Source organism: Aphidius gifuensis, linkage group LG4 (genome assembly GCF_014905175.1).
Source record: "Aphidius gifuensis isolate YNYX2018 linkage group LG4, ASM1490517v1, whole genome shotgun sequence".
NCBI lineage: Eukaryota > Metazoa > Arthropoda > Insecta > Hymenoptera > Braconidae > Aphidius > Aphidius gifuensis.
Window position 1 is genome coordinate 4,683,626 of NC_057791.1, and position 16,645 is coordinate 4,700,270.

General features: G+C 24.2%; 3 protein-coding genes and 1 long non-coding RNA gene across 6 annotated transcripts; 1 reads left to right on the forward strand and 3 right to left on the reverse strand.

The window, feature by feature from the left end:
- Positions 1-1,499: 1,499 nt before the first annotated feature.
- On the reverse strand, positions 1,500-4,585 carry LOC122854677 (protein sel-1 homolog 1). The gene is made up of 4 exons (XM_044155581.1): positions 3,679-4,585; positions 2,888-3,609; positions 2,579-2,807; positions 1,500-2,505 (listed from the first exon to the last, which is right to left on the reverse strand). The coding sequence occupies exons 1-4, from the start codon at positions 4,274-4,276 to the stop codon at positions 1,628-1,630; spliced, it is 2,427 nt and encodes an 808-aa protein (XP_044011516.1). The 5' UTR covers positions 4,277-4,585; the 3' UTR covers positions 1,500-1,627.
- A 158-nt stretch (positions 4,586-4,743) lies between these two features.
- Positions 4,744-5,660, forward strand: LOC122854744. The gene is made up of 2 exons (XR_006373995.1): positions 4,744-5,479; positions 5,549-5,660. It is a non-coding gene; the product is annotated as an uncharacterized LOC122854744 (long non-coding RNA).
- A 3,138-nt stretch (positions 5,661-8,798) lies between these two features.
- LOC122854729 lies at positions 8,799-11,352 on the reverse strand. Its single transcript, XM_044155669.1, has 3 exons — positions 11,044-11,352; positions 9,364-9,729; positions 8,799-9,262 (listed from the first exon to the last, which is right to left on the reverse strand). Exons 1-3 carry the CDS (start codon positions 11,105-11,107, stop codon positions 8,955-8,957), a joined length of 738 nt encoding a protein of 245 aa, XP_044011604.1. The 5' UTR covers positions 11,108-11,352; the 3' UTR covers positions 8,799-8,954.
- Positions 11,353-11,707: 355 nt separating this feature from the next.
- LOC122854708 lies at positions 11,708-15,935 on the reverse strand. 3 transcript variants are annotated; one of them, XR_006373991.1, is made up of 8 exons: positions 15,786-15,930; positions 15,612-15,679; positions 14,814-15,288; positions 14,506-14,732; positions 14,229-14,442; positions 13,914-14,143; positions 12,365-13,728; positions 11,708-11,813 (listed from the first exon to the last, which is right to left on the reverse strand). XR_006373991.1 is itself a non-coding variant. In XM_044155642.1 (7 exons), exons 2-7 carry the CDS (start codon positions 15,636-15,638, stop codon positions 13,543-13,545), a joined length of 1,305 nt encoding a protein of 434 aa, XP_044011577.1. In that variant the 5' UTR covers positions 15,639-15,679; positions 15,786-15,935; the 3' UTR covers positions 11,708-13,542. The 3 variants fall into 3 exon arrangements, 2 of the variants coding, with proteins under 2 accessions (XP_044011577.1, XP_044011576.1); XM_044155642.1 differs by having other exon boundaries at positions 11,708-13,674; positions 15,786-15,935; XM_044155641.1 differs by having other exon boundaries at positions 11,708-13,728.
- Between the last annotated feature and the right edge of the window lie 710 nt (positions 15,936-16,645).

Genomic DNA, 16,645 nt, shown 5'->3' on the forward strand with positions numbered 1-16,645 from the left:
CTTTGAATATAAATGTTTTTTATGAAAATATTTGCAGACAGACACATGCATTGTAACATATTTTGTTGATATTTATAACACAAGTCATTTATCACCCTACTGTCTGGTGACAAAAAAAAAAAAAATATATAGGACAAGTCTTCTTTCTTTTTTCAAGGAAATAGAAATTTAATTTATTTTAATGATTATAAATATATTTTTGATAATGAAAGAAAAAAAATCATCTGGAAAAACTGGATCTTTTATCTGGAAAAAAAATTATTAATCAATTTTTTTTTTATGCAGACAAACTGTTATTCGATAAAAATATATATAGTATCGTAAATATAAGTGGTGCTCATTCAAAATTTGTATGTATTTTTAGATTTGATTAGAGTAATTAGCGAAATTAAAGTTTTTATTTTTTATTTTATGAGAGAATTGCTCGTTTTTTCGTGGCTATTATTCTGTCGCCTGTCTGGAAAAGAAAAAAAAAAAATAAGAGTTAACTATAAATTGAGTAATTTCGTTTGTTTTTTTAATGGGTTTTTTCATTTATTTATTTGAATTTTATTAGAAATTGTTGAAGGATAGTTTTGACCCTTTTCCTTAACTAGTAAATGATTGGTTTATATATATTGTATTTGCGCTAGTGGATAATAATAGTGGAAAAAAAAAAAAAAAAAAAATAAGGAAACCATAGTTGTGTGTCACTGAGTGAAAAACTTTGCCATATTCGACCTTTTTACTAAACTCCGCCCATAGTGCGCATTTTCTCTCATATCAGATTTTCAGCTCGATAACGTAATGCATTCTGAAAATGTATTCTCGAATTTTCAAAATGGCGAGCTTTAAAAATATTTATATATTTTTTTGTTGTGGTAGACTTGAATCTTTAATTTTTTAAATTTCGAATTTACAATAATTATTTATTGATTTCTAATTCGAAATAATAATCATTATTATTTATTTAATTCAAAATAAAAATTATAGAAACTTTTTATGTTGTTTTTCTTTCCAATTGGCGTTTTTTTTTTATTGCAAAATCATGCGCAAAGCTTTTGACTATTTTTAGGACAAAGAATAATTATTGTTTGAAAATAAAAATTAAAGTCAATAATTAAAAATTCAACTTTTTTTTATATATATATTTAAGGTATCTTTATCGCTTAAAATTATTTTAGTATATCTTGGTATAATTATTACCATTGGATTATGATAAGCAAACTATCTAACAAAAAAAGTAAGCAATTTTTCAACAACCCAAATCACGTACAGCCTTGAACTATGTATTCAATAGTTGATCCTCGAAATGGATATTGTCGAAAATAATAATATGTGAGATGGAAAAAACGATTTGTCATTTTAACATCATAAAAATGTGCTAACTTTAAATCGATTGCAACAAAAAAAATATTTCTATTTGGCAATTTTAATAAAATGATAATAGTTTAAGCGATAAAAATACCTTAAAAATCTATTATTATTATTATTATTTAAAAATTAATATATATATCATGTGTGAACATATGAAAAAATGTTTTTCCAATTGCTCAATTAATTTACAATTCACAAATGTTAATCGCACTTTGCACTTTTTACAAAAGTTCAAACGAAAAAAAAAAAAAAGAAAAAGTTACTAAATAAATTAGTTTACATTGATATTAGGATTATTAGCATCAGGCTGATTGAGTGGTTGTTGTTGTTGTTGTTGTTGTTGCTGTTGTTGTGGCTGTGGTCTGCGAAAGTAAATAATCAGACTCAACATACCAGTAAATAGTCCAATTAAATATAAATCCCAATTTTGTCCTAATAAATAATCATTTTTAGCAAAACTAAATTCTTGAATATAATCAACACTAAATAATAAAAAAAGTTTTAAAAGTGCCAATGATACTGGTATACGTGCATCAGGACTTGCTTCAGCAGCTAAATCATAACAACGTTTAGCTAAATGACGATCACGTGCTAATCCTAATCCTCGTTCATGCATATATCCAAGATTAAACATTGCTTGTGCGTTATGTTGTGAATCTGATGCAAGACGATAATGTGAAGCAGCTGCTTCATAATCAACATGTGTACCACGTCCATAATAATATGCATCACCAAGTTTAACTTGTGCTGGTGAATAACCTTGAGCAGCTGATCTTGACCAAAATGATAATGCCATAATAAAACCATCATCAATATTTAATACAGTTGTTTCACCACGATCAAGAATATAAGCAGCATTACTTTGTGCAACTTCATATCCCATTTCAGCAAGTAATGCATAACGTATAAATGCTTGATTAAAACGTCCATCTTTATAATCAGCATGTGCTATCATTAATTGATTACTCCATTTACCACGTTCAGCAACATTTTTTAATAATTCAACAGCAGTTGAACAACTTCTCATCATACCAGTACCTGATGCATGCATTTGTGCCATATTATAAAATGCCAATACATGACCAGATTGACTTGCAAGACTAAAATATTTATTTGCCAATTGATAATCACGTTTAACACCAATACCACCTGTAATTATTATAAATATATTTTATATAAATAAAATAAAGAGCTAAATTTTTTCAATTATATATATACATACTGAAATACATATTGCCCAATTGTAGCTGACCATCAACCCAGCCTTGTTCAGCTGCTTGATTAAAATATTGTAATGCTTTTGCTGTATCACGTTCTACACCTTTTCCATATAAATACATAAGACCAAGACCACTTTGACCAACTGGATTACCAAGTTTAGCAGCTTTAGAAAAATAATTATAAGCTGTTTCATTGTCTTGTTGAACAATGTCACTACCCTCTAAATATATCTATAAAAAAGAAGCAAAAATAATTAATAACAGCTTAATTAAATAAAGCATTTTTTTTTAAATTGTTATCATCTTCATACTTTTCCAAGAAATGCCATTGCTATATGATTTCCAGCATCAGCAGCATTTTGAAAATATTCAAGTGCTCGTTGATGATCAAGTGCTACACCACGTCCACCTTGATAATGTAATTGTCCAAGTCCAACTTGTGCTTGTACATCACCACGTTCAGCTAATAATTGATAATATTCAATTAAATCATCATCTAAAATACCAGAATTATATTCTGGATTTTCTTGTTCATCTAATAATCTAATACGTTGTACAACTGGTCCACCAGATAATGATACTTGTTCAGCAACTTTATTTCCAACTTTACGATAAAAATCAAGTGCTTTTTCACATATTGATGTTGTTGATACACCAGCCCAATAACGATAACCAACAGCCATTTGTGCCATTGTATTACCACCAAGTGCAGCAATTGTATAATGTAAAAATGCTTTACTTTGTGATGCATTAACACCACCAAGACCTAATGCATTATAAAAACCAATAGCCATATGTGCTGATGGTAAACCAGTACTTGCAAGTTCTTTAAATACTTGTAATGCTCCTGTAATATCTTGTGTATCAGATGTTTGTAAACCAGTTTGTGTACCAAGTAATTGTGCCCATGCAAGCATTGATCTTGCTTCTTTATGTCCAAATACTGCTGCTGATGTTAATAGTTTATATGCTTCTGCTTTATTACTTCTTGTTGCATTTAAAATTTTTTGTGCTTTTATGAATAATTCTTCAGCTAAAAAAATAATAACAAATTAACATTAAACATATGTTTTATATTTTTATAAATTTATATTTTTTTTACCTTCCAGCTGTTCTGGTGTTAAAGGTTCTTGTACTTTTTGATCATCATCATCATTAGTTTCTTCTTGTTCTTCTTCAACAGATACATCTGTTTCACCTTCTGTCTGTTTTTCTAAATCAAGTAGAGATGATAATGGTGATGATGATGATGAACCAATCATATTTTCAAAATCAGCATTGTTAATAACTGATGCCATTTTAAGCCATGCAGCTTTACCAGCTAATTCACTAAATTGTTGTAATGCCTCGTCTGTTGATGAATCTTTATCATCATCATCATCATCTGTGCTTGAACTTTTATCATCTTGTGTTAAATGTTTTTTAATTTTTTCTTTAAATGATTGCTCATTGAGAAATTGTTTTAATGCTGGTACAAATTTTAATGATGATTGACTTATTTTCTTCAGCTCATCTTGATCAATTTTAAAAATTTGTTCATCATCATCGGATTTAAAATTACTTGATTTATCTTCATCAACTTCATCTTTAGATTTTTTTGATAATTTGTCAGTAGTCAAATCATTTTGTCCATCAACAATTACAATAAACACAATGAACATTAAAAATATCACTTTTTCTGTTATTTTTTTTCTCATCATTATCAATTTTTTTCATATCACTATTTACGTACAATAATTTTATACTAATTAACTTTGTTAATGATACAGCTTATACATTGATAAAATATAAATATGACTATACAAATAAATAGAATTATTTTTATTTGATTTATGTTCAGCTGTTATTCAGCAAAGTTAAAACCACGTTGTGCCACATGATTGGTATTTAGGTAGAAATTTGATAACTTATCAATAGTCAGATAGTGTCAGTTTGCTACGTCAAAACATAAATGTAATAAGCTGCATTTTCATTAACGACACAATGTTAAGGTACGTATACACTGTAAATAATTAATTTTGTAAATGCGCCCTAAAAATATAATTATTTGTTTTGAATTGTTTTGAATTTTTGATTAATGAATAATATAATAAATAATTTTTAAAACAATAATTAATAATATTTATAATTATATAATAATTTATTTATTAATTAATTGCAATGAAATTGTAAAAGAGAAACGTGATTTAGCACTGCCTGGCGGACAAAAATATGTAGTCTAGTTCTTACTCATACATTCTTGTTACTACGTGGCCACAATTTACTTCCGCCATTTTAAAGTTGTCATGTCTTCACGTCCTGCTTAGACTCGTATTATTAATCAATCCTAAAATTATAAATATAACAATATTTGGTTACAATTAATATCTAGACTATGTTAATATTTATTGTTGATTTTATTTAAATATAAAAATGGATATTGTCAGTGTTGAGTTTGTTAAAAAGATGTTGATCAATTTACTTGACAAAAATTGGAGTAATGACAATGAACTTTTGAGTTATACTAGAGCTTTGTTATCTCAGGTAAATTATATGAATTGATATGAATCAATGTTAATTTTAACTCACTCAATATTAATTATAATTAATAATTTTTAGATGCTTAATTATGATGATAATCAAGATGCTGATAACTCATCAAAAACAATACTTGAAATCAAGACTAAAAAGAATGACATCAGCAGTAAATCATTGGTAATGTTCATCTATTTAATTGAGGCAAGATTTGAATTTTTTTTTTCATTGAATATAAGTAATAATTAAATTAATATGATTTTAATTTTTATAGGTTTTTGTAGTCATGTGAAAATAAAATTTGTGATTCAATAAATTGCCAAGTTTGGTTGTAATAATCAACGAGTAATTGTTTAATATGTCAGAGTTTAAAAACAACTATAGTAATGGTAAGTATTCATTCACATAATCCTTTCCTTTGTTGAATATCATATTAATTGAATTAATTTTTGTTACAGATTGTCATTGAGTGTAGTTCAGTATTTAAGTTAAAAATAAAATGTAAATTTCCAACTGTTTCAATCGCGAGTAAATGTGTCGATCAATTGATGACACAATAAGTGCAAATAACAAAAAAAAAAGTGTTTATGAGGTAGTGATACTTGTGCATCTCGGTGTTTATGAAAATGATCAAGAAGCTTTGCTGATAGTCCTCCTCACTTCACAAGGTAAGATAATAATAAACAATTTTTTTAGTATCAGAAGTTAATTATTCACATACATGTCTTCTTGTTTTTCAACTCTTACAATTAATATAATAATATAAAATAATAATTTTTTAATATTTAAAATAAATGTAAAATATATAACAAATGTATTTTCATTTAGCTTTTTATTAATCAATCGATGTCTCTTCATCAAATTTTATAGATAGTTCAATTAGCTGATGCTGTACATTCGCCCTATTTTTTTTTAATTCACCTGTTGATATTTTGCGTATATTTTTTATCAAATGAAGCTTCTAAATTATGTATATATTTAGTTATATAATTTTCACGATGAAATTCAATCACCAAGAGTCGGAAACTCTTACCCCATTGACTACTTATTAACGCCAACGGTGGTGGAGTTACCAATTCTTAGTGTTGATGTATAAAAAAATTTCTGGATACTCGTAATGAATAATCCACTTATCTGAAATAATAATAATACTCAAATTAATATATTCCTATTTAAAAAAAACGAAATTTTTAAAATGAAATTCAACATAATAATTACAATTTATTTAAAAAAAAAATAATAATTACATATATTTAAAAGCATATAATAGAAAAGTCTTTTTGCCATATATTTTTTTTATTTTTTTTTTATATATCACTCCTCTTCCTCCTCTTGCCCCTATGGCGCTAACTCTCAAAAAGAGGGAACATAAATGTCGAGTGCTAGTTCAGTGCCATACAAACTATAAAAACCTGCTATATATTTTATTCAAGGACAAGTGTTTTATATACTTTTTTATATGTTAAATTCTATTTAACAAAAAAAAACTTTTAAAAATATATTTTTCAAACAACTATCTTATTAATTTAAATTAAATTTATTATTTTATTAATACAAATTGTTATTATTATGATTAAATTAACAATTAATTTTTTCTTTACAAATAATTGTATAATTTATTATTTTGTATCCAACGAATGGTGCAAAGAGGAACGCTTAAATCATGAGCTTGACCTTGAGTGTTAGCAATAGCAAGGTTCTTTTTTTATATAAGTAGTCACTAAATTTTATTAAATTTATTGCAAAAAAAAAAAAAAACAGTGTTAATATTAAAATTCATTATAACTAAACAAAAATCAAATTAATTAAATCTGAGTAATTTTTAAAATAACAATAGTTTATATATGAAAGAAAAAAAAAAACATTTTAAAGTCTTTTTTACTTACCAATGACAGATTAACATCAATTATTATATTTTTTTTTTTTTATTATTCAAATTGGTATATTTATTTTGTCAGTAGCACATACAATGTATACTGATAATAATATGACAGCCTTGAGACTAAAATGCGTGACTTGATGACAAAAAAAAAAATAAAAATAAAAATAATTTTTTTAACTTGTTAAGACAAACCAGCACATCAGGCATCATTTCGCGTTGCTAGTGTGAGGGCTTACTGAGGGTATCAGGCAATGTCGACGATATTTGTTGCTAAAAAAGAAAGTGTATACAGGGAAAGAATTAAAAAAACCCATGGTAGCCCTTGAAGCAAAAATTGAAAATTGGGTCTTAGTAGATTACTCGATTTATTTATAATTTTTCATATAAAGTTAATATAATCTTCAATAAAATAAACAAGACTTTTTACTTTCATTTTTTTTTTTTTTTAAATAATATATTTGTAAATTGATTGATTTAATTTTCTTTTTAAATAGACTATTTATTTAATTTTTTTATTTGACTGTATGCCTGACTTTTAACTCAGTGGTTTCGAATTAAATAAAATATCCGAATAAATAAAAAAAAAAATTTATAAAAAAGGCGAATAACCGGTTTCAGTCTCTATACAAAACCATCTGTCTGGGGCCCTGGAAACCTCGATTATTTTAATTTCGTCATAACTCTAATATGATATGAAAATTTTTATTAATAAACTTTTCAAATTGTACTATTTTTCAGTTTTTTAAGGCATTTATTTGGTTTTTTTTTTCAATACTTGGAGTTGATTTGTATTGCTGCTTTAAAAAAATATATTTAAACAATGCAGTTTACTTTTAGTTGAATGATAATTTATAAAAAAAATTAAATAAATGATTTTTTAAATAAAAAAAAATATTTAACAAATGATTAATGAATTTTCTTATGTTTCGAAAATGAATAAAAAATAAACATTAAATGAATTAAAATTTTTGAATATTTTAATTGTTTTAATGACGTATTTATCTATTTTTTATTGATTTTTTTATTCGATTGATTAGTGTACTAGAACAATAAATAATGAAAGAAAAAAAAAACAATGAATAATTTATGCATCAATCAGTTGTTGATAAAAAATTTTATTTAAATTTCAGACTGATATAAAAACTTATGAGACAAAAAAAAATTACAGCAGTTTAAACTACTGCATAATTATTTTAATGCTGCATGTTAAAAAAAATTATGAAATGATCGAATGACAATAATTAGTATAATTAATTTCTTCAAAAAAAAAAATAATAATTGGTGTTTCAAGTTGAAATTGAACTCCGCAGGATTAAATTTCAAGCTAATTTTGTTGTCCATATTGTGGAAGGTAACTGATCCAGTTGCTGGATATATTTTAGTTTAATTTTTAAAAAATATAAATAAATAATAATTATGGTCCAATAATAGCATCACCGTTTTTGATCATTGAAAAAGATAATTTTTTCATACGCCAAACTATTTCGTAATGTTTTTTCTTAGCTGCGTTTCGTTGTACAGAAAATTAGATGAAAATTAAAATTAACATAATGCAATTAATCCATTTACAGGGAGTTTATTTCTATAAAAAAAAAAAAAAGAAAAAAAACATATTTCTCCAAAATTTTATCACTCTAATTTGTTGAATATTGTTTGCTAAATATTCCTGTGAAATTTTGGGGAAATTCTTCTTTAAGTTTAGTTGATAGAAATAAAATAAAATCGAAATTCTAAAAATGACACAAATGCATTTACTGATTTTCGGTTTAATAAATATTTGACATGTTAATTTTTTTGAGTATAATAAATTTTAAAAACACATAAAATATTGTAAAAACTGAAACTTTATTTTAATAAATTTTTTTTTGTAAAATTTTATAAATTAATATTGAAAAAATTCAGACAAATACTTTTGCATTTGTATGGCACACGGTATAACCGTTTTTATTATATAAAATTAAAAAAAAAAATATATATTAAAATTATTCTCGATCCGGAAACAGTTCATCATAAGTAAACTTTTTACAAACTTGATTAGCTAATTCAAGTAATTTTGTCGATACAGCTTTTTCAATACCAGGCAATATTCCTTCAATAATTTCCGGACGATTTGTATTCAAAACTGTGTTTATTGCTTCATTAAATGCAGCATTTGGTCCATTATTTGATACATATTTTGATTCAAAATCTTCAATAGCTAATTTTAGTGTCATTGATGAAAAATATAAACGTTTTCCTCGTTTTGTATCTACCAATTGATATACAAGATATCCCTTGCCACTTACATTTTCTAAAAAAAAAATTAAAATACATTGTTTGTATTATTAATTTAATTGATATTCTGAAAATTCAAAAAAAAATAATATAAAATATAATAGCTGTAATATTAACCTGCATGAATTTCAATTGGTCCTGTTCCTTTAAGTTCAACAACAATTTTAGCTCTAACATCAAAATCACCATCTAGTTTAATTTTTCTAAAGAAAACATCAAAGTCTATTTTTTTTTTTTCCAAATCAATATGAAGACCATGAAGTTCAAAGTTTGAAAAATTATGAAGATACACGTTACGTGCTGAAGCTTGAAGATCTCGTGAATTTGCAAGTGGTAATCCTTCTTCTAAAAAAAATGGATCAGCTGATGGTACATCAAGCTCGGGAATACCAACTTTAAATTTAGGACGTAATACTTCAATACTTTTTCTAACACATCCATCGAGATCTGGATTTTTTCGTCCACATATTTTTATATATGAAGCTAAGAACAAAAAAAAATTCATTAACATTAAAATTAAAAAAAATTATTTAAAAATTATTTCCTCTTATTACTTGTCAAAGTTTTAAATCAATACCTGGTATAAATAATTACATGTCTTTGTGACATAAAAAAAAAAAAAAAACTATTATCCACTGCTACCTTTAATTATATACAATTATTTTATCAAAATATTTTTTATAATTTCAAATTAAAAATACTATCTTATATATTTAAAAAATATTATTTATTTATTTTTCTATTTAAAATCTACTTGAAAAATATTCCACTAATAAAAATTAAAAAAAAATAAACTTTGTTTATTCCAAAAATATTCCACTAATAAAAGCAAAGAAAATAATATATTTTTTTTATTTTTTCCAATTTTTATTTTTAATAAATTACCATGATGATCAACTTATTATTATTTTTTTTTTCCATCAACAACAAGCATAAATTAAAATCATAAGATATATATGTAAATTAAATTATTTTAATTAAATCAATCTTTTGAATTGTTCAATAACATAATACTCCAGAATATTCAAACCAGATTATTAAAAAGTATATGACATAATAACTGATTAAAATTATATTACACTTTAAACAACTTTTATATAAATTTTAAATTAAAATATTAATATAAACATGACGTTAATTGATTTAAAAAAAAAAATAGAAAGATGTCTTAGAATGATTGATAAGTAAATTAATGTAAAATTTATTTTTCCATAGTTCAAGGTTGTTTAAATATTTATGAGCTAACATTCGGATATTGATTTAAAATTAAGCGCAATAATTTACGCGTCATTATTTTAAATCTTCTGAAGAGAACAAATCACATTTTTAACTTTTACATACATTTGTTTGTTTTTTAAATTTTTCATCATCGAAATAATGGAATAAAAATTTAGTAATTAAATTATCATTATCACAAAACAATAATAAAAAATTGCATTAAAATTTTATTTCTCTAAATTAAAATATAAATAATTGAATAGTTATTACTAAATTTTTAATTACTTTTTATTTATAAAAATTTAAAAAACAAGTGTATTTAAAATAAAAAAATGTATGAGCTAACTAAACTAGTAGTTTATTGACTGATGTATTACACAAGAATTAAGCAATTAGAAAAAGTAAGGTCATTATTTGAGTAAAAATAATTAAAAAAAAAAAAATATAAGAGAAAGGAAATACTATATATTGATATAGAACATTCTAGTATAATTAAATGAAAATATAAAATTTAATTTAAAAATATACAATATAATTTGAAATTAAAAATTATATATTAAATTTTAAAATAATACTTACGAACTGCTGAATAAGTCGTAACGACTAATGCAAATATTTTAAGTAAAAATATAATATTTTTCATAATGATATGAACACCCAATAAACTTAGATGATAACTGACGATCGATCACAAACTATCTGGAATATATACTGTTTTTTGTTGAATTTCCAGTGGACCCCTGCACTGTTGACTAGTTAAATAATTTATTAATGCAATCCATGGTCACGATCAAGATATAGCCTATGGCGTTAGTTTAGCTCCCTCCTTAATTCAAAATTAATGCCTTGACAAACTCAACTATATTTTTTTCCATTCACTCATTGTAAACTAGTATACGCGGAAACATCCTTTTTTTTTTTTTTTTTGTTTACAATAATTTTTATAATATTTTTTTATTATTCAACTTTTTTATTTCTTATTTTACAAATCTTGTTTATATTTTTCAATTTTTTTCATTTCATCTTAATTTTTTTTTTTTTCTTCCAATTAATCTTCGTTTTTTTTGTTGATAATTTTTTTTTTGGACCTTTAGTCAAGTTCAAACAGTCATCATTTAAAGATTATGCAGAAAAATATATATTTTTTTTTTTGTAGAGGAAAAAAAATAAATCGAGATTCATTTATGTGTTTATTATTTTAAAATCGTGCAAGGCTTTCTTTTAATAAAAAGAAAATTTATAATTGTGTTTTTAGCAGTGATTTCATATACATTATGTTTTACATAATTTTACAATGGTTGTTGTATATTTATGATGAAAATAAATAACTCGAAACTATTATTCTAGTCCTGTAATATTTTATGAATTTATTTTTGATACTTGAATATTAAAATTTTTGTATAAAAGTAATTTAATCTAGTAGTAGTTAATTTTCTCAGTAAAAATAACGAAATTTTTTTTTCCTTTTTTGGAATAATTCAGGTCAGATTACCCCATTCTCAATGATTTCTTTTAAATCGAGTTGAAATAAAATTAACTAAATACTTTTAAAAATAAAAATATATTTTTTTTAAACTATTTAATTTGTGTATTTTACATGTATTAATTTTTTTTTGTTGTTCAATGAATAATAAAAAAAATTATATAAATGTTCATAAAAGCAATTTACTTAAACGATGCATTAAAAAAAAAAAAATTGCAGACTTAATTTTCAATTAAAAAATTGATAAATTAATAGTATATTCCAACCATTAATTGCATTGTATAAAAAATATTTTTACTACTTTTTCAGCTAAACAATAAAAGCACAAAAAATATGTTATAAAATAATTTTTAAAATGATAAAATTATTGAAAAACAAATCATTTAATGTAATTTGAATTAAGTCATTCAAACTTACTCGACACTTTTTTTTACGTTGATGTTTTACGCTGTTCACAATGAAACTGTCAACACCTTGAGTCGTTGTATTGCATGTCTTTTTATTTTTAGTACCGAGGCTGTGATACATACTCTGTAATGCTTACACGAAGGACAATTTTGTATCTTCAGAATTTTAATGTTCTAAACAACATTGAGTATTTAGTATATCATTTTTTTTTTTTTACTTTTTATCATGTCGAGGTTGTAAATAATTTATCCAAATGATCTTGGAATTTATCAAGTTCAATTGTCGTGTCTTTAAACGATCTGAATTAATTTTTATATCAATTAATATATGCTGTTTAGATAAACAAAATATTTATAATATTCAAGCAATTAAATAAATTAGTAAAAACCCATAATTTTTTTAAAAACTATTTTATTAATATCTAGTACATATATATGGAATTTTTAAAGCAAAAATTTATACTTATAATTTGTGCAAAAGATTTATATTATATGACTTTCAATTTATTTTATCTTTTAATTTTTTTAAATTCAATTTTCTGGTGTTATAAGACACGTTTTTTTTTTTAATTATAACACAATAATTATTATACTTAACAATCAAAGCCGAGAAGTAATTATTGATAATGATACATAGCATTTTTTTTTTCTTTTTTCATTGTGTCAAACAATTTTAAGTGATCATCCAGCAAGAAAAAAAAAACATTTATTACTCATGTAATTATATGTCGTAAACAACAAGAATTATATTGTTATTAGAGAGACCGTATCGTTGTTAACAATATTTTTTTTATATTAAAATTTAAATAAATAATTCGAAAAAACAAAAAAAAAAAAACTTTTTAGTATTAAATAAAACAAAAATTCCGGTTAGGCCCTTTTATTATCAAGATGTGATTATATAATATGATTAATTGAATTTTTTTTTTTTTTTCATAAACAGCACGCTATGTTTAATAAAAGAAATAATTTTATAGACTTTATATATTTTTCAACAAATCCATAGAGTCTTTTATGAATAACAAAAAAATATATAAATATGAGATTTTAGTTTCCTCCATAGTTATTGATTAAGCTTTGCAATAATATCTGAATTAAAATTTTTATGTATAAGCTTTTTTTGTTTTTCTTAAATTAATATTCATTTTTGAACTAAACCACAATAAATAATCAAAATAAGTAAATAATTTATTCATCACCAAGACCAAGACCCTTTGATATTTCATCAGCAGATAATTTATTATCACTTGGTGATGGTGGTGTTGGTACTGGTTGGTATGGTGGAGGAATATCATACCTTGCTCCATAATTATCTTCATACTGAGGTGGTTTTTGTGGATATGATGAAGATTTATCATCATTTCCATGAGATTTCTTTTTTTGAAATAAAGAAAATTTTAGTTTTATGTCTTGTAATTGAGCTTTAATATAATATAACTTACATGATGTTTATCCATATATAATAAGCATTAAAAATTAACAAAATAAATAAATAAATTGACTTGATAGTTTTAGAAATTTACAAGATATATAATTATTTATTTTTTATTTTGACTTACGTGTTTAGTAAGGCTATCAAGAGCAGAAGAAAACAATGAACCACCAATAGAATTTATTAAATCAGATGTTGTATTATCACTTTGTGATGGTCTAGAATAACCACCACTTGGTTCATAACTTGGTTGTTGATTACCTCCTTTATTTAAAACACCACCGAGTAATGATCCTAAACCACCAAGACCACCAAGATCATTTGATGAATGTCTGTTTGATGAATTATCAGATCCACCTTTAAATAAAAATAATACCATTATTATATTCCAAGAATGTAATTTACATTTTTTTTACTACTGTATATTTTAAATTTTTATTACCAAGTGAATTAAGTATTGATCCCAACATTCCACCAGCACCTGAGTCTTGTGAAGGATAACCTTGTGAGCCATGTGAATCACCTTTTAATGCATTTGTTGCAAGACTACTAGCAAGTGCTGCACCAAGTGCACCAAGACCACCAAGTCCTGAACTTTCATTTTGTAAATTTGATGAATCTGTTTTTTCATGACTATCCTCAGTATCTTTTTTTTTCTAAATTAAATAATAAATAAATTAAATTATATTAAAATACATTGTGTAAAAAAAATAAATTACATTTATAGCATTCATTGCTGCAGCAACACCACCAGCTGCAATCAATCCTCCAACAGCTAATCCAACTTTATCAAGACATCCACTAAATGGACTTTCTTCTTCTGGTTGTGGATTATAACCACCAGCATATGTACTTGGAGTATTTGGAGGATTTGGATAATAATTATTACCACCTTGTGGCATTGATGGAACTTGAGGTCCAAGAGTTGGATAAATACCACCAGCAGCTTGAAAAAAAAAAAAACATATTTAATTATCAAAACTATATATTTATTTTTATATATATATATATTTAAAATAAAACCAACTTGGAGGTCCAAAATTTGCTGCAGGAATATTTGGAGGCATTGCTTGTGATGGTGAGCTATTAATATTTTCATAAAATACAGATATTATTTCAACATCACCATCAATAACAAGATGTGTAACACGTTGATATGGTAAACGATGAGCAAATTCAGTATAATGACGACCATTTATTGCAATTCTATATTGCAATGGTTCACAAAGAATAATTATTTCAAATGCTTGACCTGGTTGAATCCATAATGCTCCACTATTTTCTTCAGGTCCCCATGACATTGAATTAATATGATTACGTGTTATAATACCATCAGTAAAACGTGGTGATAAATGAATTGCAATATCATCACGAGGATTTATATTTGGTCCTAGTTGATAATTTATTGCAAAACGAACAGCATTTTCAGGTACTTTTCCTCTAACATTTACCAGTTTACCTGGTGATAAACCTCCTTCAACCGCACCCACAAATGGAATTTCCTATTTTTCATTTATTAAAAAATTAATTAACATTTAATTTAATCAATAATATTTATATTATTTTATTATTTTTAATGAATTTATATTTATAAAAAAAATATGATTAAGTAATGATTGAAAAATTTCAATGTCAAAGTTTAGATCATCATGATAAACTCTCTAATTATTATTATGAGGGTAAACAAATTTTGGAGTAAATTAGTCAAAGAAATATTTCGTCAATAAAATACAAATAGTAAATAGAAAATTTTCTTTTTTTTTTCATAAATACAAGTGAGTCATACAACTAATTTGATATTTAATTATTATTAAATGTTACTTACTGGATTTAATATTGGCGATGAAGTCATGTTGTAGATATTTTTATTTCTTTTTTTGATTGATGAGCTTGCTAATATAAATAAATAAATAAAATTAATTTTTTTTTTAATTGTTTGATATTAATTTAAAAATATATATTTTCAGTAAAATATCTGCAACGTATTATATATACTCACAAAAATTATAATAATATGTCAAGCATATACAAAAACACTGGATCTGTTTGACGTTGTTGTGCGCTATGTACTTTTTTTATTTTTGTTCTAAGTACAGTTTCGAGAATATTGTTGTTATAACCAAGATGACTAGGCACCAAGAAAGTCAACTCGATATATTAAAAATGCGCCCAACTTTGTCTGTAGAGGCGCAGTTTGTACTTTATTTAAAATAATAACAATAAATAGAAATTTGAATTTATAATCAATTGAATTATTTCTCAGATTTTTTTTTAATGCAATTTAATACTTAACAAAAATTAAATGCCCAAAAATTTTACTTGCTAAATAATGATAATATAAAATCTTATAATTTCTAAGAAATCATTTTGAAGTTTTTCGAAATGATTGAGTTTTTTCGAACATCATAAATAGACTAACGACACTATTAACAATTAATTACATTGTATAACAAAAATGTATTGATACTCTTGATAAATCCATATAAATATAATGAATTTCTATAGAAAATTTTGCTTGTGGTTTGTCATCATGTACACTCGTTGTTAATTTTTCAAGTGCATCTATGCTCGTTATTGCTGAGAACTTTGTCTATATATTCCTAAAATGATTGATGACAATAATAAATTGAATTGAATTAATTTTAAATTAGATAAAGATTAGAAAAACAAAACTTATACTTGGGGTTGTAATCTAGCTTGATTGATTGCTGTTACAGCAAATTGATGTGCACCAAAAAGTGGATGTACATTAACAGTTGTAACAGCTAGTTTTCAAGTATAGAATTGTTAACAATAATTGTACCTCGGTAGTTTTTGTGTTATTGGACCATACATATATCAATCTGAAAAATAAATATA